This window comes from Octopus bimaculoides, chromosome 30, assembly GCF_046866305.1.
Source record: "Octopus bimaculoides isolate indiv1 chromosome 30, ASM4686630v1, whole genome shotgun sequence".
NCBI classification, from domain to species: domain Eukaryota; kingdom Metazoa; phylum Mollusca; class Cephalopoda; order Octopoda; family Octopodidae; genus Octopus; species Octopus bimaculoides.
The window spans coordinates 12,205,812-12,229,809 of NC_142957.1; the positions used below are offsets into that span (position 1 = coordinate 12,205,812).

At 40.3% G+C, this 23,998-nt stretch overlaps 2 protein-coding genes across 2 annotated transcripts in view; both read right to left on the reverse strand.

Moving 5' to 3' along the window:
* Positions 1-15,461, reverse strand: part of LOC106883628 (thioredoxin-related transmembrane protein 1) — a 310,837-nt gene extending 295,376 nt beyond the window's left edge. Inside the window, exons 1-2 of the mRNA XM_089345821.1 lie at positions 15,068-15,461; positions 7,189-7,371 (exon numbers count right to left, since the gene is read on the reverse strand). The gene's annotated coding sequence lies outside the window, so the exon portion shown is untranslated. The remainder of the gene's footprint in view (positions 1-7,188; positions 7,372-15,067) is intronic.
* Positions 15,462-18,252: 2,791 nt separating this feature from the next.
* On the reverse strand, positions 18,253-22,795 carry LOC128251295 (uncharacterized). The gene is made up of 3 exons (XM_089345973.1): positions 21,898-22,795; positions 20,618-20,738; positions 18,253-19,030 (listed from the first exon to the last, which is right to left on the reverse strand). The coding sequence occupies exons 2-3, from the start codon at positions 20,687-20,689 to the stop codon at positions 18,290-18,292; spliced, it is 813 nt and encodes a 270-aa protein (XP_089202099.1). The 5' UTR covers positions 20,690-20,738; positions 21,898-22,795; the 3' UTR covers positions 18,253-18,289.
* Positions 22,796-23,998: the final 1,203 nt, after the last annotated feature.

The window sequence follows — 23,998 nt, forward strand, 5'->3', positions numbered from 1 at the left end:
CATCTTTTATACCAAGACAAAACAATGTACATGATAACACTTCCAATCAGTTAAGATCAGAAGCCATGAGAGCCATTGCCTGGTACTGCATCAGGGCATTAGCAAATCTGTGGTATTGAGCAGAATATTTGCTGTAGCCCATCTTTTATACCAAGACAAAACAATGTACATGATAACACTTCCAATCAGTTAAGATCAGAAGCCATGAGAGCCATTGCCTGGTACTGCATCAGGGCATTAGCAAATCTGTGGTATTGAGCAGAATATTTGCTGTAGCCCATCTTTTATACCAAGACAAAACAATGTACATGATAACACTTCCAATCAGTTAAGATCAGAAGCCATGAGAGCCACTGCCTGGTACTGCATCAGGGCATTAGCAAATCTGTGCTGTTGAGCAGAATATTTGCTGTAAGCCATCTTTTATACCAAGACAAAACAATGTACATGATAACACTTCCAATCAGTTAAGATCAGAAGCCATGAGAGCCATTGCCTGGTACTGCATCAGGGCATTAGCAAATCTGTGGTATTGAGCAGAATATTTGCTGTAACCCATCTTTTATACCAAGACAAAACAATGTACATGATAACACTTCCAATCAGTTAAGATCAGAAGCCATGAGAGCCACTGCCTGGTACTGCATCAGGGCATTAGCAAATCTGTGATATTGAGCAGAATATTTCCTGTAACCCATTTTTTTTATCAAGACAAAACATGTACACGATAACAACTCCAATCAATTAAGAGTATCGTCGATTTCTCCACTACTCCTGCTTGTGATCAGAGATGCACATATCGTCAGCCACCAAAGGACGTGCTTAATTGATTATGGTCAAACAACTGACAAGCAACTCTGTGGCATTCAGCAGAATATCTGATGTTCAACTGTACAACATGTACATCATAACACTTCCAATCAGTTCAGATTGGAAGCAATGAGAGCCGCTTCCAGGTACTGCATCAGAGCATTTATTATCATCATTGTCATAATAATTATTATTACTGAGTGAGGGAGCAGCGCCGTCAAGTGATACTGAGGTATAAATATACAAAGCCCAGTATACCCATCATGACTACCAGTCTGATAAGGGTACACCAGACACTTGCATCACAACCATATGTGCGCGACATGGTGATCTCATATCAAGATAAACAGCGCATGACCTTGCAGGTGGGGGTCCAGTTAGAATTTTTTTCAGGTTGAGTAGTCCAACCCACTCAAAATGTCCTTGAATAAGGGTTGTTTAAGGATATTGACTGAAACACCCATGTTTCCAGAGCTGAATTATTCAAACCCCAAAGAATTCCTCTGAAAACATGGCTATATACTTCAAGGATTTTTATAAAAACATATCAACCGGGAAATTAAACAAAAACAAACGGAATATTTGACAAAACCCATAAGACACGGAAAGTTTGTAGCTAATTCCTCGTCAGTCAACGCCAAAGGGACCATAATAGTTTCGTGCCGTTATCGTTGGCGACGGGTTTCTTTCAGTTTCCGTCAACCAAATTCACACGGAAGGCTGTGATCGACCTCCTGAAGCTATAGAAGAAAACACTTGTCCCAAGTACCATGCAGTGACAGTGAACCTAGACCCATGCGTCGCTGCATTTAAGAAGCAATCTTCTTAGACACAACGACACCTGCGCCTTATATATATATCGGTAGTATGAACAATGCCTGAAAAGATACGGGTCATTTGAAATGGGTTTGAACTACTGGCTTTTCTTTCTGTAATCCTATCACTTTACAGATTTTATATCATTTGCCTTCCTGTCTATATTCTCGGCGCTTAATTTGTCTTGGTTTTTCCATTTTCCCGTTTTGTTTTTCTGAGTCATTCTATCACTCTTTATCTTTCGTTTTTGCTTCCTTTTTCTTGCGTTCTTCATTGTTTTTTTGTGTTTCGTTTTTTCTCAAATGACAGCAATTTCGGATGATGGGGTGTGACAGACATAAAGTGTAGGGGGTTTATATATAATGGAATGGCACTTACATACATACATACATACATAGTTAATTTCAACATGAACAAGCGAGAAAAAGCACGAAAAAACAACGTGAGGACGTGGAATAAGTACAGTGTTATTGGACGCTCAGGAAAGGAAAGAAAAGAAAGAGGATTTAACGTTTCGATCGGATATCTTCGTCAGAAATATAGGAAAAGTCCAAAGAAGGGAAGACAGAGAGAAAATCGCCAACGATGCACACGCGGACATACATACATACATACATACATACATACATACATACATACATACATACATACGCCATGATAGATCGCTAGCCACTACATATTCTTTATTTTCTCTCCTTGTTTCTTTCTGTGGAAGCGCGTAGGCTCGAAACGTTAAAGACTTTTTTCACTTCCCGAGCGTTAAACTAATACATCTGTTTGCTGTTTACACACCCGTCTTCATCTTTTTTTTTATTATTCTTTTGTAAATTCTCACCGGTGGCACGTTTAGAAAATCATTCGAGCGAGGTCTTTGCCCGTTCCGCTGGAGTGGCTCCCGTGCAGGTGGCATGTAAAAGCACCCACTACATTCTCGGACTGGTTGGCGTTAGGAAGCGCATCCAGCTGTAGAAACTCTGCCAGATCAGATTGGAGACTTTGCAGCCATCTGGCTCACCATTCCTCAGTCAAATCGTCCAACCCATGCTAGCACGGAAAGCGGACGTTAAACGATGATGATGATGATGATGATATATATATATATATATATATATATATATATATATATATATATATATATATATATATATTAGAGATAGATAGATAGATAGATAGATATGCGACTATTAAAGAAAATATTCGTATACAAACACATACCCACACAGAAAATGTTTCATGGGAAAATAAAGAAACACCCTTAATTCATTTATAGAATGAAATCTGTGCCCTTGTGCTTGTATGTGTGTGTGATCGAGAGAATGGCGTGACGTCACACTCCTTATAAGGACAACAGGTTACTATGACATACCGTCACTCGACTCCATGCTGTTTTTTTTGTGCCCAATTTTTTTGTTTCTCCAGAAAAAAAAAATGTCATCCGCCCTCACACACAAAAGAAAAAAAGAGAAAAAAATGAGTAAATAAATTATTGAATAAATAGATAAATAAATAAATGACATAAAAAAAAAAGAGCCGGGTTATTTTTAGAGACTCTAACCGTAGTTAGCGGCTTAGCACTACTTCTGCCACCGGCAACACCACTTTGCGGTGGTGACTGTTGCTCATGTTAGTGGTGGAGGCGGTGGTGGTGGTGGTGGTGGTGATGTGTGCGTCCTCGTTAATTTTGTTTGCCTCTTTCCGTCTCCCACCCATGTGCGTGTGAATGCGCGCGCGCGCCTCTCTCTCTATCTATGTATCTATCTACCTACCTAGCTAGTGAGCTATCCCTATCTCTCTCACTCACATATACGCGATGTACGTATGTATATATGCATACATATATATATATATATATATGTGTGTGTGTGTGTGTGTGTGTGTGTGTGTGTGTGTGTGTACACACACACATAAATACATATATACATACATATATGTGTGTGTGTGTGTGTATGACGGGATTCTTTCTGTTTCCGTCAACCAAATCCCCTCACAAGGCTTTGGTCGGCTTGAGGTTCTAGTAGAAGACACTTGTACCTTGTTTATCATTTTGTCCATGTTCTTTTGCCACGTCATGTACCCAATTTTGTATCTATATGTACATGTAGATGAAGGTATGTACATACATGTACATATATATGCATATACTCATATATTGTTTATATATATATATATATATATATATATATAGTTCAAAAAAACAATAACAAAAAAACAAAAAAACAACAAAGTGAGGACGTGATATGGATAGTATTATTGGACGCTCAGGAAAGGAAAGAGAGAGTGTATGACGTTTCGGGCGTAGCCCTTCGTCGGAAAGATGGAAAGTTCGGAGAATGGAATATATATATATATATATATGTGTGTGTGTGTGTGTGTGTGTGTGTGTGTGTGTACACACACACATAAATACATATATACATACATATATGTGTGTGTGTGTGTGTATGACGGGATTCTTTCTGTTTCCGTCAACCAAATCCCCTCACAAGGCTTTGGTCGGCTTGAGGTTCTAGTAGAAGACACTTGCCCAAGGTGCAACGCAGTGAGACTGAACCCGGAACCATGTTGTTGGGAAGCAAGCTTCTTACCACATATATATCTATCTAATTATATATCTATTTAACTCTCTCTCTCTCTCTCTCAATGTATACACACACACACACACACATATATATGTGTGTGTGTGTGTGTGTGTGTGTGTGTGTGTGTGTGTGTGTGTGACTTTCAATGTCGCACCACCATCGACTCCCACACCACCGCCGCCTCCACCCTCATTCCCATCATCATCATCATCATCATCATCATCATCATCATCATCATCATCATCATCATCATCATAATCAGCTTCATTCCCACCCACACTTCGAAAATCATTTTCCCTCAACATTTTCTTCCGAACACTCCACCACCACCACCACCACCACCACCTCCTCCGTTCCATCCACCCAAATCCCGACCCCGACCCTCGACACTACCAACCCATCCACCCCCACCCCCACCCCAACGCTCACCCCAGACTCACCGTACACACACACCGCTCCCACCGCTCTAATTTGCTCTTCCTTTTCCGCTGGCGGCACCGCCTCTCTCCACCCGCGTTACCCCGACTAGACAACCACCACTACTACTATACTACTACTGCGACGAAGACGACGACGACGGCGGCGATTACCACCTCCACCAACACCACACCATCATCTCCAACACTACCATCACCATCACCGCTACTACTACCACTACTACTACAACTACTAATACTACAACTACTTCTACTACTACTACTACTACCACTTCTACTACTAGTACTACTACAACTACTACTACTACTACTATAACTACTACTACTACTACTACCACTTCTACTACTACTACTACTACTACTACTACTACTACTACTACTACTACCACTTCTACTACTACCACTTCTACTACTACTACTACTACTACTACTACTACTACCACTTCTACTACTACCACTTCTACTACTACTACTACTACTACTACTACTACTACTACTACTACTACAACCACCACCATCACTACTACTTCTACCAACACCACCACCACCACCACCACCACCACCACTACTACTACTACTACTGCTGCTGCTGTTTCTACTACTACCGCCACCTTTTCTCACTGTCCCCGACTCATTCCCCTTCCTCTCCTACCACACGGGTCTAACATCCCCACCCCATCCCCACCCACCCATCATTATGTTATATATATATATTACAAGAAAGCAGCGAGCTGGTGGCAGAATCGGTAGCGCACCGAGCAAAATGCTCAGCGGTATTTCATCCGTCTTCACGTTCTGAGTTCAAATCCCACCGAGGTCGACTTTGCCTGTCATCCTTTCGGGGTCGATTAAATAAGTACCAGTTGCGTAGTGGCGGTGGGGCCGATGTAATCGACTCAATCCCCCCCTCCTCCAGGTTACAGGCCTTGTACCCTTAGTGGAAAGGATTATTGTTATATTTTCCCTATTTTTTTTAATGCTTTAGTTTCTGCATGGTTAAGAAGCTTGTTTTGCAATCACGAAGCTTTGAGTTCTATCCCACCGCGTGGCACCTTAGGTTTTTTTCTGCTGTGGCCCCAGGCCGAGCAATGCTTTGTGAGTTTGCGAATCAATTTGGTAGACGCAGTGTAAAAGCCCATTGTGTGTGTGTGTGTGTGTGTGTGTAAGGCGCATGGTCAGTGGTTAGAGCGTTGGGCTCACAATCATGAGGTAATGAGTTCGATTCCTGGACCGGGCAGTATGTGTTGTGTTCTTGAGCACAACACATACATACATACATACATGTGTGTGTGTGTGTGTGTATGTGTGTGTGTGTGTGTGTGTACCCTAACCTAACCCTAATTTCACGTTGCTCCAGTTCACTCAACAAGTTGCGATGTCTCTGATGCCAAACTGCATCAGTCCTTTTGCCTTTCCTTTGGATAACATCAGTGGCATGGAGGGGAGGCTGGTATGCGTAGGGGACTTGCCCGGACTTGTGCCTCAGAGGGTAACATTGTAGGAGCAATCCCATGGTCATTCATGACCGAAGGGGGTCCCATACATACATACATACATACATACATACATAAAGAAAAGACCTACGCTGAACTATTGAGAAATCTGCAGTTACTCAATCCAGATTACAAGTCCAGGTTCATATCAGTAATTATTGGAGCACTGGGATATGTAACACATTGCCTAAATACCAATCTCAAAACTAGAAAGGAAAAGGTTAATTCAAGGACTACAGCTCCAATCCATTACCGGAACTGTAAAAATCTGTAAAACTTTCCAGAAGTTTATCATCTAAGTATACATGAGCATGTCTAGATATGCAAATTTATATGCATGAGAATATGCACATAAAACAAAACAAAACATACATACATACAAAAATACCCCGTTGATGTTGTTGAAATTCCAATGAAGGAGCCTTGAATCTAGGTTAGAAACCGGCTCTTTCTCTATTGGCAAGAGATCATGGAATAAAACTGAACAATGACATACATATGTGTGTGTGTGTGTGTGTGTACACTAGTAAGCATATAAATGTGAAACAAGATGGAAAAATGCAGTTTGATTTTAACAGTTATTTTTTCAAAGCTATAATGGAAGTGACAAAGGAACATATTCGGCATATTTTGCTTTTATGAGTTCAATAAAGGCAACAGTGCAGCAGAAAGTGCAAGGAATATTAATGCAGTATAAGGGGATTGGACAATAAGCGTAAGGCAGTGTCAACCATTCATCGACACTTGCGTGCCATTGGAAAAGTCAGCAAAATGAGTCAATGGGCTTCTTTCAGTTTCCGTCTACCAAATCCATTCACGAGGCTTTGGTCGGCCCGAGGCTATAGTAGAAGACACCTGCCCAAGGTGCCACGCAGTGGGACTGAACCCGGAGCTACTGACCGCACAGCCACTCCGGCTGGACAGAAAAAATATGAATTCAGTAGACGAGGTCAAAACAATATTTGAGGAGTATTTTTCATCACGGACGGGGTATATTGTAAAAAATGAAAGAGTATATTTTAGATGAAAAAAAAAGAACTTTGTTTAACTTACATTATTTACATTTGACGGATATTTGTCCTCATCTTGTTTGTTGTTAACAGAACGTTTCGGCTGATATACCCTCCAGCCTTCGTCAGGTGTCTTGGGGGAAATTTCGAACCTGGCATATGGCGCAGTGGTTAAGGGCGTGGGCTACTAACCCCAAAATTCCCGAGTTCGATTCCAGGCAGTAAACTGAATAATAATAATAATGATAATGAGAAGAAGAAGAAGAAGAAGAAGAAGAAGAATGATAATAATAATAATAATAATAATAATAATAATAATAATAATAATAATATCGAAAAACACCTTAGGAATGAGAACCCAGGTTCGAAATTTCCCCAAGACACCTGAAGAAGGCTGGAGGGTATATCAGCCGAAACGTTGTGTTAACAACAAAACAAGATGAGGACAAATATCTGTCAAATGTAAATAATGTAAATAGTTCTTCATCTCTTCAATATAGAACCGTGTTTTGTTTATCTTAATTTTGCAAAATAAAAGAATTATATAAAAGAACCCGCATCATTTATGGGATGACCCCCCCCCCCACCACCAATGCCTACATGTTACAATAATAGATTGTTTATTGCGTTTTACGTCTTGGTCAAAGGAGGAAGTGAGACGCTACACGCAGTGGAGGAGAAAACGAGAGGCGGAGTGCAGTTGGTTGCGCAGTAGTGGGTCACGGAAGGGCACATGTGGGTTTGTTTGTTTGTTTTGGTTTGTTTTGTTTTTTATTATTATCATTATTATTATTATTATTGCGGGCGATCGCGGGGGTGGGGGGGCACGACTGGGTTAATCTTCCTTTTTTTCTTTTAACAGGGAAGTTATTGCTCATGAGCCCTGGATCTCGGGTTTCGGGGCTTCGAGTTTCGTAAGTTGAGCTCCTGAATTGTGGTGGCGGCGGCAGCAGTGGTGATGATATTTTCTGGTGGTGGTGGTAGTAGTAGTAGTAGTAGTAGTAGCAGTAGTAACAACAGCAGCACTGGTAGTGGTAATAGTGGTGGAGTGGGGGTGGGGTGGTAATGGTGGGTGGGTGGGTGGGTGGTGGCGGCGGCGGCGTCGGGTGGTAATGGTGGTAGTGGTGGCGGTGGTGTAAATGCTTATCATAGTTGTTATTGGTGGTGGTGACGGTGGTGGGTGGTGATGGTGGTGTGTGGTAGTGGTGGTGGTGGTGGTGGGTGGTGGTGTTGGGTGGTGATGGTGGGTGGTGTTAATGATGGTGGTATTCATAGTGTTGGTTGTAGAGGTGGTGGTAGTGGGGGTGGTATCACTGTTGTTGTTGTTGTTGTCGATGTCACTTTTCCATTACAAGTATATTCTTTTTTCCGACATGTCATATCCATTTACATCGTTACAAGCCACAAGGAGAATTTAATTAACAATGTTCTTGTTTTTGTTTTTGCTTTTGTCATCTTTGTTCTTTTCTCAACACAAAGTCAGCTATTATATTCTGGGGCAGTCTAGACATGACGATCCTACCAGGTGTTTATACCCATATTCAGAGAACCTTGAATCATATTATCAAGCGTGTCCTTTAATGAATAGAGATTTGGCTGCTGTTTCTAACAGGTTCAGGTACAATGAAGAAGTCTTACTTGCCAGCCGAAATTGCATGGATAATCTGGATCTCGACTGAAGAAAGAAAACTCCGAATGACCTGTCCGTGTTTTCTTTGTATCGTCTATCTGGATGTTTTGTCCCTTTCTTGTATCACCTAACTGTCTGGATGTTTTGTGTTCTTGTTCCATTCTGTATTATATATATATATATATTATATATATATAAAGAAAAAGCCCTGTTGACCTAAATGGTTAATTCCCCAACATTATGATAGCAGTAAAAAAACCCAACCTAAAATAGTGTTGCCACTCTGACCAGAGAAACCTTTATAACTATATCCATGTATAATGCTTACACCTTCCTTTTCCTTAGAAGGGATTGCCCCTTATACTATAACCACTAGATAAGAGACAATAAAATCAGTGACAGTTAGAATTCTACCTAAAACTAATTACTAGCCTGCTAGCCTTGGCTATGTCAAGATGGATTTTTATGTATTCTTCTTCCCACTTGGATTTTAAATGTTGCCACAATTATAATATGTCTATTCTACTGTAATTTTCTGCATTTTCGTGCAGCTGAAGATTGCTCTTCATATTGCATTTAATGTAATGCTTGCATTACTTAAATAAATGGGGTAGCATGAAACGTGCGTACTGCAATCATCTTTAAAATCCGTGTTGCTTATTTTGATTTTATATATATATATATATATATATATATATATATATATATATATATATATATATATATTTCGTATGTGTATTTCGTGTGCAAGATTCTTGATGTGGATACGTGTGTTGAAAGAAATACAATTAAACCTTGGGAGAGGCATTATGCCGGTAATAAACACACGCACTGGTTCAGTCCTTTATTAATTTATATAGTTTTTTGTTAAATTATTTCATTGCACTCTTGCAATCTCTTCAGGAACTTGTCTCTCCACTTCCATTTATTTTGAATGTATGATCTGGCGTTGTTTTGGCGTTGTTTCGAAACTGTTCGGTATATATATAATTGTAATTATATATATATATATATATATACATACATAAAATTGTAATTATATATATATATATATATATATATATATATATATATATATACATACATAAAATTGTAGGGGTGTAATTTGAAGATTTCATTGTATATATGTATGAGCCAATGCGGGAGACCTCTACATGGTAAATAGATCTGGTAGGAACAGCAGCCAAATATCCCTCAAATCACACTACTGTCTTATGTATGTATGTATGTATGAATCAATGGGGGAGACCTTTATATAATAGCTAGAACTGATAGAAATAGCAGCCAAATCTCCCTCCACACATCAGATCATGCTATTGTGTGTTCCCTGGACATGGGAAACCAACAGCTAGAGCCCTCTTTTTATCATAGCAGGGACCTGGGAGCTAACAACAACAACAACAACAACAGCAACAACAACAGCAAATATGACTTGGAGAACGAACCGCACAAGTTCACCTTGTACTTGGCAGCACGCAATGCTACGCATCCGGCTTATTTTGACCAATCGAATTGGCCACTTTCTTCCTAATACCTGCAACAAATGAAAATGACAGCGAGAGTGAAGCAAGATCACATTACACCGGGTTGCGATGCTAGTCTCTCTCAGGTTACTTTTCTATGAAAATGTTGAAATGTTGATATCCAGGAGTGTAATTCTATCTGAAAACGAAGAAAGCTATCACAGATTGTGATACGGTATCAATTCTAGAACTGGTGACACGGACGGCGTTTCATTTGAAAGCCTACCTCCTTGAGACCGATCCGGGTTTAGCGATCTTTGATTGGTGAACTTACATGTGTCATGTATGCATTTGTCTTATTTATTTTCACCTTTCTATAAGCGTGCGTGCGTGCATGCACGTGTATATGTATAAATATATATGTATATATCAGTGTGTGTGTGTGTGTGTGTGTGTGTGTGTGTCTATGTATATATATATATATATATATTTATGCGCCCTTTTTAAAGCCTAGCCAGGCTCATGGGCCCGGTTTCCCGGTTTCTATGGCATATGTGCTCCCCACTCCCCAGCAGGACGGGACGCCAGTCCATTGCAGCGTTACTCAAGAAACAGGAAGAAAGAGTGAGAGAAAGTTGGGGCGAAAGAGTACAACAGGGGTCGCCACCATCCCCTGCCGGTGCCTCGTGGAGCTATATATATATATGTATATATATCATCATCGTCATCGTTTAACGTCTGTTTTCCATGCTGACATGGGTTGGACAGTTTCCCTGGAGACTGGCAAGCCAGGAGGCCGCACCAGGCTCCAATCTAAGAATGCTTGTATCTAATGAATCCACTGCTGTATGCATATATTTAGTCGTAATAAGGCTCGTTAATGATAGGTAATGACAAGAATAAACCGCTGTTTATCAATATTTAAGGAAAGCAGAAAATGGCGATACAATTAATGAATAACAATTGATTTACATCAATTATCATAACGATACATCTTAAGTAATAAAATAAATGGAGTGAACAAATATATATACATATATATACACATAGGTGCAGGCATGAAGTTTGCCGGTTCCAGGTCAAGTCTTAACCACTGTGCTTAACCAGCACAATGATCACAATAATAATAATAATAATAATAGTTATATCATTGTGAGTAATTAATTTGAATCACAGAACTTCATTAGAGCGGAAAAGGGAATAAAATTAAAGTAAAAAGGAGAAAGTGAGAACATATATATACATATATATATATATATATATATATATATATATATATATCATCATCGTTTAACGTCCGCTTTCCATGCTAGCATGGGTTGGACGATTTGACTGAGGACTGGTGAAACCGGATGGCAACACCAGGCTCCAATCTAAATTTGGCAGAGTTTCTACAGCTGGATGCCCTTCCTAACGCCAACCACTCAGAGAGTGTAGTAGGTGCTTTTACGTGTCACCTGCACGAAGGCCAGTCAGGCGATACTGGCAACGGCCACACTCGAAATGGTGTCTTTTATGTGCCACCCGCACAAGAACCAGTCCAGGGGCACTGGCAACGATCTCGCTCGAAAATCCTACGGAGGCCAGTCAGGCGGTACTGGCAATGGCCACGCTCAAAATGGTGCATCTTATGTGCCACCCACACAAGAGCCAGTCCAGAGGCACTGGCAACGATCTTACTTGGCTTGCCGGGTCTTCTCACGCACAGCACATTTCCAAAGGTCTCGGTCAGTAGTCATCGCCTCGGTGAGGCCCAATGTACGAAGGTCTTGCCTCACCACCTCAGCCCAGGTCTTCCTGGGCCTACCTCTTCCACGGGTTCCCTCAATTGTTAGGGTGTGGCAGTTTTTCACGCAGCTATCCTCATCCATTCTCACCACATGTCCATATCAGCGCAATCGTCTCTCTTGCACACCACAACTGATGCTTCTAATGTTCAGCTTTTCTCTCAAGATACTTACACTCTGACGGGTATTCACATTGACATTACACATCCAACGGAGCATACTGGCTTCATTCCTTGCGAGCTTACGCATGTCCTCAGCAGTTACAGCCCATGTTTCACTGCCATGTAGCATGGCTGTTCGTACGCATGCGTCATACAGTCTGCCTTTTACTCTGAGTGAGAGTCCCTTTGTCGCCAGCAGGGGTAAGAGCTCTCTAAACTTTGCCCAGGCTATTCTTATTCTAGCAGCTACACATTCAGCGCACCCACCCCCACTACTAACTTGGTCGCCCAGATAGCGGAAGCTATCGACTACCTCTAGTTTTTCACCCTGGAATGAGATAGAAGTTGTTTCCTGTTTGTTTACAGTCTTTATTTCACCTGAACATCTGCCACATACAAAAACTAACTTCCTAGTTAACCTGCCTTTGATGTTGCTGCACCTCTTATGTGTCCATAGCTTGCACCGGGTACATCTTATAGAGTTACTACCTACTCCTTTTCTAAATACTGAGCAGGGCCATCTACCTGAAGGGGTTTGTGTTTTATCTACCTTCCTACTTATTAGGATTTTGATATATATATATTTGTGTGTATATATATATATATATATATATATATATATATAGAGAGAGAGAGAGAGAGAGAGATTATGTATATATTAATATTATCTCAGTTCAAAAAAACCTTGACAATGTAAATATGTTAATAGTTACCATGGGTAACAAAAATCACACAAAAATAAACAGGATATCACATACGTGTTATAGGTAGAGATATCAAGTTAAAGCGATGCATTTTGAGTAGATATGAATAATAACAATAATTGGAACAAGGAACTTTTATTTATATGCGTTTTGTCCATTTATTGTTATTATTCATATATATATGTATATATATATATATATATATATATATATATATAATCATCATTTAGATAATTGGACAGTTTGACTGGGCTGGCATGTTGGAAGACTGCTCCAGAATCCAGTCTGATTTGGCACGATTTTCTACGGTTGGATGCCCTTCCTAACGCCAACCATTCCGAGAGTGTTGTGTGTGCTTTTACGTGCCACCAGCACGGGTGCTATTTGCATGACACCAGTATCTGCCACGACTGCGATTTGGTTCGGCTTGTTGCATAAAGAAACACCACATAGTCACAAGCCACTAGCATCCACGTACCAGGTACGTGGTACGTTGTACAATATGCAGAATCGGTACATCCAACAATTATATACACAACTATATATACAGTGGCCACCTGTCCGAGTCTCTATTTGCTGTCCGGCAATATTCATTCAGACGCATTTTGTGATGGTCGGGCGGGAAAATACCATAAGCTAAGCCTGCAAGCAATGAAGACAAAAAAGAACCATCCATAACTTGCAGTAAGCAACATTTATTGAAATAAAAGTGTTGTCATATCGTCTGCATTTGGATGGTACTCAGGATGATGTTGTATGGAAAGATGAAATGAATGAAAGTGAATCTTCTGACGATGACGGAGATTTACACTACAATGATGTTGACATGTTTACGGGGGAACAAATGTCTTTATTTATATATAATATTCCTGTGTTGTTGTTCTTAGTTTCAGCTCATCAAAACTATAGCAGATGAACCTTTAATCAAAGGTATTCCAACCGTGACCATCCCCTCATTTCTTCTAGATATTGTCTAAATGGGACTACGTCTGAAGTATTTAATATTTTTTTTTTAATGAGAAAATGCCAAATCTAAAAGAAAACTGGCTGTTGTTTCTAGCAAGCCCTGCGTCCACGCAGGCGTGAGCTTTGCAGACCCACTGCAGAATATGTAGTACAAGGGAAGTAAATCGGGGGTCAACTTTTGGAAACTGCTCTTACCCCTGGGTGGCGAAACTTAGTATGCCTAATTCAAGAGTTATGCAAAACACAGCAGCTAAATTCGCCTCAAACCATTTTGTTCTTATCAATTATGTATGTGTGCGTGTGTGTGTGGACTTCGCCTTTCATTCTTTCGGGGTCAATAAACTAAGTGCCAGTGAAATTATACTGGGGGATCGATGTAATTGATTCTCGTCTCCTCCCGCCAAATCCTTGTGCTTTTAGTAGAAAGGATTATTATTATTATTATTATTATTATTATTATTGAGTGAGAGAGCAGGGCATGCCATCAAAGTGACACTGGGGTAAAATATACGAAGCCCATTTTACCCATCATGATTTTTGATAAGGGTTACACCAGGCATATGCATCACAACCATATATGCGCGACATGGCGATCTCATATCAAGATAAACAATGCATGACCTCTCAAGTGGGGCCCAGTTAGAATTTCTTTCAGGTCGAGTAGCTCATCCCACTCAAAAGGTCCTTGAATAAAGGTTGTTTGGGGATATCGAACGAAATAATCAGGTTTCCAAAGTTGAATTATGCAAACCCCAAAGAAGTCCTCTCAACGCATGGCTATGATGCTCCCCACTACTTCTGCTTGTAATCAGAGATGCACATATCATCAGCTACTAAGAGACATGCTCAACTGGTTAAGATCAAACAATTGACAAGCAGATTTGTGGTATTGAGCAGAATATTTGCTGTAGGCCATTTTTTTTATACCAAGACAAAACAATGTACATGATAACACTTCCAATCAGTTAAGATGAGAAGCCATGAGAGCCACTGCCTGGTACTGCATCAGGGCATTAGCAAATTTGTGGTATTGAGCAGAATATTTGCTGTAGCCCATCTTTTATACCTATTGTTGTTGGAAAGTGGCTTGCTTTGGGTTTGGAGGTCTGTAAAAACCTGTGGAAAAAAAAATTTATTTCACGCCAAGTACGATAAGGTCCTTTACAAAATATTTACCAGGTTTTGTATCAATAATATGGTACCGGACTTACCTTAGAATAATGGGGAAATGGCAAAAACCAAAGGGCGTGTAACAGCTTTGGCAGCACGGTCGCAGGTTCGTTTTCCTGGTGAGAAGTTGTACGTTTGGGCGATCTTACGGTACGAGTCCTAAATATCGGCCTTTTCCGTGTAAAAAGTGTCTTCGGCGATCTTTACCAAAGATCGTCCTTTTCCGTAAAAAGTTTTGGAGAGAAACAGGGAAACGACGCCATAAAATCGAAAGAGATACAGAGAGCGCGATTAATTTTGAAGGGTTTAGGGTTAGGGTTTGGATTTTAGGGTTTCGGTTAGGGAATTCCGTCCCTAACCGTAACCCTAACCCTAAACACTGACCCTAACCCTGACACTAAAACCCTAATCCTAACACCGTAATGGCGATCGTGCGGGTGTTACGGAAAAGGCCGATCTTTCGTAAAGATCGCCGAAGACACTTTTTACGGAAAAGACAGATATTTAGGACTACCTTTGGATTAATTTAAGATTCCTAAACTAAACCTAATTTTTTTACAATATAACTCGACAACATTTGACAGATCAGTTCGATTATCTTCGATATAACTCGACAATTCACTTCGGATATCTTCGATATAACTCGACAATACACTTCGGAGATATCCGTGTCGGCTGCTAAAATAGATATAATGATATTTATGCCATCCAATGTCTCATTTTAAACTTGCATATATTTATTCTTACCTGCTTCATGTGTGTATGTAAAATCCGGCAAATTTCCAAGCAGAAAACAGAATCGAAGTTTATGCATCGCTAGTGTTTTCTGCTTGAAAATTTGCGGATTTTGCATACACACATGAAGCAAGTAGTGGCTGTGTGGTAAGTAGCTTGCTTACCAACCACATGGTTCCGGGTTCATTCCAAATGCGTGGCACCTTGGGCAAGTGTCTTTTAGGCTGACCAAAGCCCGTCGTATATATGTATATGTTTGTATATCTGTGTTTGTCCCCCCCCCCAACATCGCTTGACAACCGATGTTGGTGTGTTTATGTCCACTTAACTTAGCGGTTCGGCAAAAGAGACCGATAGAATAAATACTAGGCATCCAAGTCCTGGGGTCGATTTGCTTGACTAAAGGCGGTGCTCCAGCATGGCCATAGTCAAATGAGTGAAACAAGTAAAAGAGTAAAGAGAGTATATAATTTCCATCTTATTTTGTTTTCAAAACTAATAATACACATTTAGAAGTCACAAACAATGTAACTTCGTATAATGCCAAACGAAGTCATAGATAAATGTGAATGATTTAATTTTTGAGAAATATTTCTGTGAAGAAACTATTTCATATATTTTCGTTGTGTTTGATATTGAAAGAGATGTTGCAGGACAATCTTGTGGGTGTCTACCAAGTCAGTTGCCAGACGTCTGAGCTTCGATGAGTCCATGTCCAAGGAAGCAAAACGTTCAGAATCTTAACTTGGAAATGCTGATGTGATCGTATAGTTTTAGTATGACATTGTAGAGGAAAATGTGAGAGGCTAAATCTGGTTAGTTTGAGCATAAAACAGGTAGAATATTAGGATCTGCCTGATATGGGCGGTTTAAATGCTAAGGGTTAACAAGATCCTGGAAATAGTGTTTGAGGTGAACACATCGATAAACTGGGAGGGAATCCCTGAACTAAATTCAAAATTTCAAAATACATAGGCGCAGGAGTGGCTGTGTGGTAAGAAGCTTGCTTCCCAACCACATGGTTCTGGGTTCAGTCCTACTGCATTGCACCTTGGACAAGTGTCTTCTGCTATAGCCCTGGGCCAACCAAAGCTTTGTGGGTGGATTTAGTAGATAGAAAATGAAAGAAGCCCGTCGTGTGTGTGTGTGGCACACTTAGCAACGTCTTGTGGCACACCAGTGTGCCGCAGCATGCGGAGCACTGGTCTAAACAATGTTCAATGTATTAATCATTATCACCGTCATCGTCGTTTAACGTCCACTTTCCATGCTGGCATGGGTTGGACGGTTTGACTGAGGGCTGGAGAGCCGGAAGGCTACACCAGGCTCCAATCCAATCTGGCAGTGCTTCTACAGCTGGATGCCCTTCCTAATGCCAACCACTCTGAGAGTGTAGTGGGTGCTTTTTACGTGCCACCAGCTTGAGGGCCAGTCAGGTGGTACCGGCATCAGCCACGCTTGAATGGTGCTTTTTACATGCCACCAGCACAGGAGCCAGTCAGGCAGCACTGGTAATGACCATGCTTCAATGGTGGTCAATCAAGTTCGTTTTTAAAAAATACATTTTTAAGTTTCTCTCCTCTGTATATATTCCTCTGTGTGTGTGTGTGTGTGTGTGTGTGTGTTGTGCTGAGTCAAAAGTTTTGTAATATTCCGGTAACTCAATTGCTTTATCGATCAACTTACCGTAAATCCTCGAGTATAATTCGCATGTTTTTCCCAAAATTTAAAGGTCAAAATCCCTAGTGCGTACGATATACGAGGTTAAAAATGAAAAATAGTTTCTAAGCAATGTCCCAGTCTCTATTTGCTGTCCGGCAATGTTTATTCAGATGCATTTTGTGATGTTCGGTTTGTAACTGATAGTGATAAATTATGTGAAAGGCAATTTACTTAATATTTATTTTTCACTGACGTTATTACTGTTATTTATTTATTTTCTGCAAACAAAATGCACAAAAAAGCTACACGTTTGCATTATGTTATATATACAATAATAATAAAGGACGTTACCGTATATATATTTACAAACCAAGGACATTATATAGACCTCCTTGACTCAAGTTAGAGAAGGGGTAAGTATTATACACAAGGTTTAAGTTTTTCAGAGGTACAGCCCCCTAAAAATTCCCTGCGTATTATACTCAAGGGCAGACTATACTCGAGGATTTACAGTACAACAAAGGCAGCCAAGCATTCAAAGTAGAGGCCATCGTGTTGCACCGTCTGAAGCCACCTTTCTTACCAGTTCTTTGATTCCATGATAATACCATTTCTTGTCCTTGAAGGCAAAGAATTTCTTCACTGAAGCTTCCATCTCCTCAGACAGAATAAGTACCAGGCTTTAAAAAAATATATAAATTCTAGGGTCGATTCATTCAACTAATAATTCGAGGTGGTGCCCCAGCATGGCCACAGTGTAATGACTGAAACAATGGATAAAAAATAAGTGAATATTTCCTCAACAACAACAGCAAAAACAAAAACAGCGCAAAATAAGAAAATTTAATTACTAACTACTTAATTTATTAATTATTTTGATTGTTATCATCATCACTTTTAGCTGGATGCAAAATATCATAATATTTTGGTATTAGAAAATCATCGCTGTGTAATATAAACGATCTCCCTTTAATGACAGAGTTACCTCTCTTGAATGGTAAGAAAGAATTCCTCGAAGAGAGGGTCACATTGTTCGCTGTGAAATGCAACTGTGAACGCGACATAAATAGGCCGGGTACGATAGCCACAAAGTCTTTTTCGTTCTGATGGACATATATCCTCAGTAGATAACTCTGGCTTACTTTGGTAACAAGGTAGAAAAGGTAAGAGTTGAAGACGAAGAAGATACAGCCGGCAACAAACGGGTGTTCTAAGTAGTCAACTTGGTCTTGCAGAAAAAAGTCATTTTTGGACATGTAGCACATATAGCCAGCCCCGATAATGGAGAGAATCACTGTCGGTTGCAGAAACAACTGGGCTGATTGGTAGTAAACTATTGAGGAGTTGGAATAGATAAGAGAATACTCTTGACTTATGTTGTCCTCTTCATTGCGACTCGCTGACTGGACATACTTGTTTCTGTTGGAGAACTTGCGGGTTGTTGCACCAAATGCAAACTGAGCTGTGGGTTGGTGTTGGGATGAAACCATATCATGGCAGCTGCTGCTGCTGCTAATGCTGCTCAGGGGCCAGTGTTTCAGACCGCACGTCAGTCGTCGACAGTGGGTCTTGTTGATGGAAGATCGAAGGAAGTAACTGAAACATAACTGGAAAGTAAAAGGCATACATTAGAGAGGTCAAGCTAAGTCAAACCGTGGCCATCCACGCATACGCGCATGTCCTTTATGGCCATGCCCTCCCCAACCCCACCCACCTTACAAGCAGGCACACATCTAACCTCTTCCCAACACCTGCTGCAGGCACTGCCCCTCCCCTCCACTCTTTTGCTTGTACCTGTCCATACACTTGATGCCCTCTCATTCTTCCTTACCCCCCCCCCCCCCCTTACCCCTCCACCTCTCTGCCTCTCCAATTTCTCCCACTGTCATGCCATCCCTAAACATATCCCTTCACACTCTTATGGAACATACCCCTTTATCCCCACCCTGTACTTCTTATACCCACCTCCCCACTATTCCCTGTGGGTGGGCCCCAATATATCTCCAACACCGTCTATTTCTTTCTCTCTCTCTTTCACTGTCTCTCTACCTTTCCTCCATCTTCCTTCTCTTCCCTTGTCCTACTTGGGTGGCCAAATATCTCCTCTATAGTAAAACAGCAATCCCTACCCCTCTATCATACTCTAACCTCTCACCCAGCACACAGTCACTTTCCTAAGTTCCAGTCCCTTCCTCAACTAAGAGGTCCTTGTCCTGTAAGTTATTTGGCAACCTCTTTGGTGCTGGTGCCACATAAAAAGCAAATAATAATCCTTTCTACTTTAAGGCAAAAGGCTAGCAATTTCGAGGAAGGGGACAGTTGATTACACTGACCCCAGTATTTCACTGGTACTTATTTTTATCAACCCCCAAAACGATGAAAAGCAAAGTCGACCTCAGCAGGGTTAGAACTCAGAACATGGCAGCAGATGAAACATTGCTCAGCGTTTCAGCCAGTGTGCTAATGATTCTGCCAGCTCACTGCCTTAATAATAATAATAATAATAATAATAATAATAATCCTTTCTACTAAAGGCACAAGGCCTGGAATTTTGGGGGGAGAGGACCAGTCGATTACATCAACCCGAGGAGGGAGTAAGTTCATTACATTGATCCCAGTGTGAAACTGGTACTTATTTTATCAAACCCGAAAGGATGAAAGGCAAAGTCAGCCATGACAGAATTTGAACTCAGAATGTGAAGATGGATGAGATGCTGTTAAGCATTTTGCCTGGACTGCTAACGATTCTGCCAGCTCACCGCCTTAATAATCATCATCATCATCATCATCATCGTCGTCGTTTAACGTCCGCTTTCCATGCTAGCATGGGTTGGACGATTTGACTGAGGACTGGTGAAACCAGATGGCTACACCAGGCTCCAATCTGATTTGGCAGAGTTTCTACAGCTGGATGCCCTTCCTAACGCCAACCACTCAGAGAGTGTAGTGGGTGCTTTTACGTGTCACCCGCACGAAGGCCAGTCAGGCGGTACTGGCAACGGCCACGCTCGAAATGGTGTGTTTTATGTGCCACCCGCACAAGAGCCAGTCCAGGGGCACTGGCAACGATCTCGCTCGAAAGTCCTAGTAATAATAATGATGATGATGATGATGATGAAAAATGTTTCTAACATAGAACTTCGGACTGCCCCTCAGTTCTCCAGCAACATCAAGAATAAAGAAGAAGGGTTTACCTTGGAAACAGGGAGCTGAAGTCTATTGATGGGACTAAGGATAAGGGACCGCAATGGAGTCCAGAGCAACATGATTCATTTGACAGAATTAGGGTCCAACAATCACAGGTATATTTGAGTTCTGAAAAAAAAAAAAAGGTAAACGGATTTGTTAGATTACTGCATGGCCTCAAATAGGAAGAGTGGGAGAAATAGGTGGAGCCATTTATAATGACCAACACAAGGCCCCGTCTTTGTTGTGGTATTGTGGCTTGTATGACTCAATGACCCTTAAGAGTTATGCGAGCAGAGCACAAGGCCCTGGGAGGGCCTCACATACTGGACAGGTCAAAGGATGGAGGTCAGATTAATATGGACCACTTCTTCTCAGAAATAAATAGGGTTCGTGTAGGGCCAGTAACCCTACCTAGAAAAAAGATAAACTTACAGAAACATTGATGACAAGTCAAAACTAACAAAGACCTTGGCCACAGTCCACCTTTCAGCCCTCGCTAAACATATAAAACATACCGGGAAGGTCATGGTTGGCACACGTTTGATTATAGGTTTGTATGCAAAATTAGGATTCTGTGGATCGGCGATCAATTGTTTTTGGTCTCAGAGAACTGAAGGTATTTGCTCGGCAACTTCTGTACAAAATCTTTAGCGATCTTGCATTACCAGTTCCAAACCTGTCACTTAAACCGCGTGTGTTTATTTACATCATATCGGCCTTTTCCGTAAAAGGGTTTTAGGGTTAGGGTTGGGGAATTCTGTCCCTAACACTAAAACCCTTTTATGGAAAAGGCCGATGTGATGTACGGTCGCACTCACACATTCATTGTCTTTCATTTGCACGAGCAACTTGAAACGCCAACACACACACACACACACACATAGATACAAATGCATACCACAGAAATTACCGAACAATCAGTTGTAAACAACGACAAGTCTGAGACTAAAAACGATCGATTACCAGAATATATATGTACGACCTTGAATGATTATATATACGTATATTTATGTTATTGCACCTCCGAACAAATCGTTTTGTTTTTTTGTTTTGCATCAAATTACAACATCGTAATCTACACCATCTGAAAAGTGTTTGTAGAAAATTTCATTAAAAAATACCCATATTTGTGGAAGTTATGAGGAAACAAAATCGGTGGTAGGAATATGATTGTTCAGTTATGCCGACAAAACGATATAAACAAACATCTGTGTTTGAGAAATATAAAGCAAATAAATGTATATAAATCGAGGTAGATGTAGTATTAGCTGTATATTGAACTCACAAAAGCTCCCTTTGAAAACTGTCGTTGCCTTTTCTTCTAAATAATCCGAAGGAGAAAGTATCACTCTGACATTGTTGGTAACAACATGTTAACTGTTCAGTTAAAGGGACAAGAGACGGTGTTGAGTGATTTTATGTACCGCTTCGGAATTAGTTTCAGTTCGTCTGTTAGCTTTGGTCTTAAGAACTACGCGATATCACTCGATTCTGTTTCTAGTTTTTTTAATTTTTATATGTATGTATAATAAAGTGGTAGAGGAGAAGAGATGACAAAAATGTTTAACCCTCAATAAAACGAGAAAAAAAAAATGAAACGATGAAACATCTTATTGAATCTGATAATATTTTTATGACAAATCACACAAAACTGAAAAGATTAATAAACATGAAAACTGAAAAAATTAAAGATCTTGTTGAATCTGATAATATCTTTATAACCATTCTTATTGAGGAGGCCAAAAGTCAAGAATGTCTCGAAGTATTAAATCAAAAGGATCTAATCCCTTTTAATCCAATCTTTTGTCGCCACACAAACTCAGTTTTTTTAATGATCTAGAAAGGAAGTGTTAGACATATGGAATTCAGAAAAGTGGCAAAGGTCGTTTGGAAAGACGGTGGATAATCTTGTGGGTGTCTACCAAGTCAGATGCCAGACGTCTGAGCTTCGATGAGTCCATGTCCAAGGAAGCAAAACGTTCAGAGTCTTAACTTGGAAATGCTGATGTAATCGTATATTTTTAGTATGACATTGTAGAGGAAAACGTGAGAGGCTAAATCTGGTTAGTTTGAGCATAAAACAGGTAGAATATTTGGATCTGCCTGATATGGGTGGTTTAAATGCTAAGGTTAACAAGATCGTGGAGATAGTGTTTGAGGTGAACACATCGATATACGAGTTTGTCAGATTTCGTCAAATTTGTGGTAGAAGGGAGATAATTCTGTCATATCTCTCGTTTCTGTGAGTACTTGTGTTCATGTGTGTGTTTAGGGTTTTAGGGTTTTATGATAAGGGTTAGGGTTTTAGGGTTAGTGTAGGGGAAGAAAAGTCAAAATTGAAGAAGTTGGTGTGGAAAGGGGGGGGAGGGAAATTTCACAATGCCGATTTTTAGCAATTTTCCCGAGCCTCTGTATACGAAAACGGGGATTTTTGGCAAAATAAAATTTACAAAAATAAACAAATTTGGGAGAAAATAAGGAGACAGGCGGAAGTCTTTCCAATAGATATCTTTTAATGAACTTATATAAACCCTTTCAAACGGCATAGATTACGATTATAAAGAAATCTGTGGGGAAAATGTTTTTTCGACGGAGTGAGGAGAGGTCTTTCGAAGAGAAAGAAATTCATAAATTACATTTTTTGCTAGGGTGTAATGGAAATAAGTCTGAAAAAAAAATTGGGATTCATTTATTTTTCGTCTGAGTAACAGAAAAGGTTTTTTTAAAAAAAAGATCCCCATGTATCATGGTGAGAGAAACAAAATTCATAAATACGATGTTGAATATGGTTTCACAATGGAGAAAGGCTAAGGGCGATCTAGCTGTTGTGTTTAGCACATCACCATCGCCAGGATCGTGTGAATTTTCCCAAAGTCCTCTCCTCATCCCTCCGTTCGCTGGCGCAAATATTTGGGTTTATTTTTCAGATTAACACCCGCACGATCTTCACTAGGGTGTTAGGGTTAGGTTTTAGGATTAGGGTTTTAGGGTTAGGGTTAGGGTTTTAGGGTTTGGGTTAGGGAATTCCGTCCCTAACCGTAACCGTAACCCTAAAACCCTAACCCTAACACCCTGGTGAAGATCGTGCGGGTGTTAATCTGAAAAATTACCAATTTTTGTTTTCAGATTCGTTTAATACACATTTTTTTTTACACCTATTACACTTTTCTTTTTTGTTTGTTTTGGTGACCAAGATTTAAATTAAACATTAACCCCAATACCAACTGAAGTCAATTTATTCGATTAAGGCTCTGCGAGTGCTCCAGCTAGGTCGCCACCCAATCACTCAGACTAGCAGAAGATAACTGGAATAGGCGGTGCAACATTTGAAATTCCCTTCTGTTGTTTATTCTGGTTAAACAAGAATTCTCCCCTCTTAATTATTT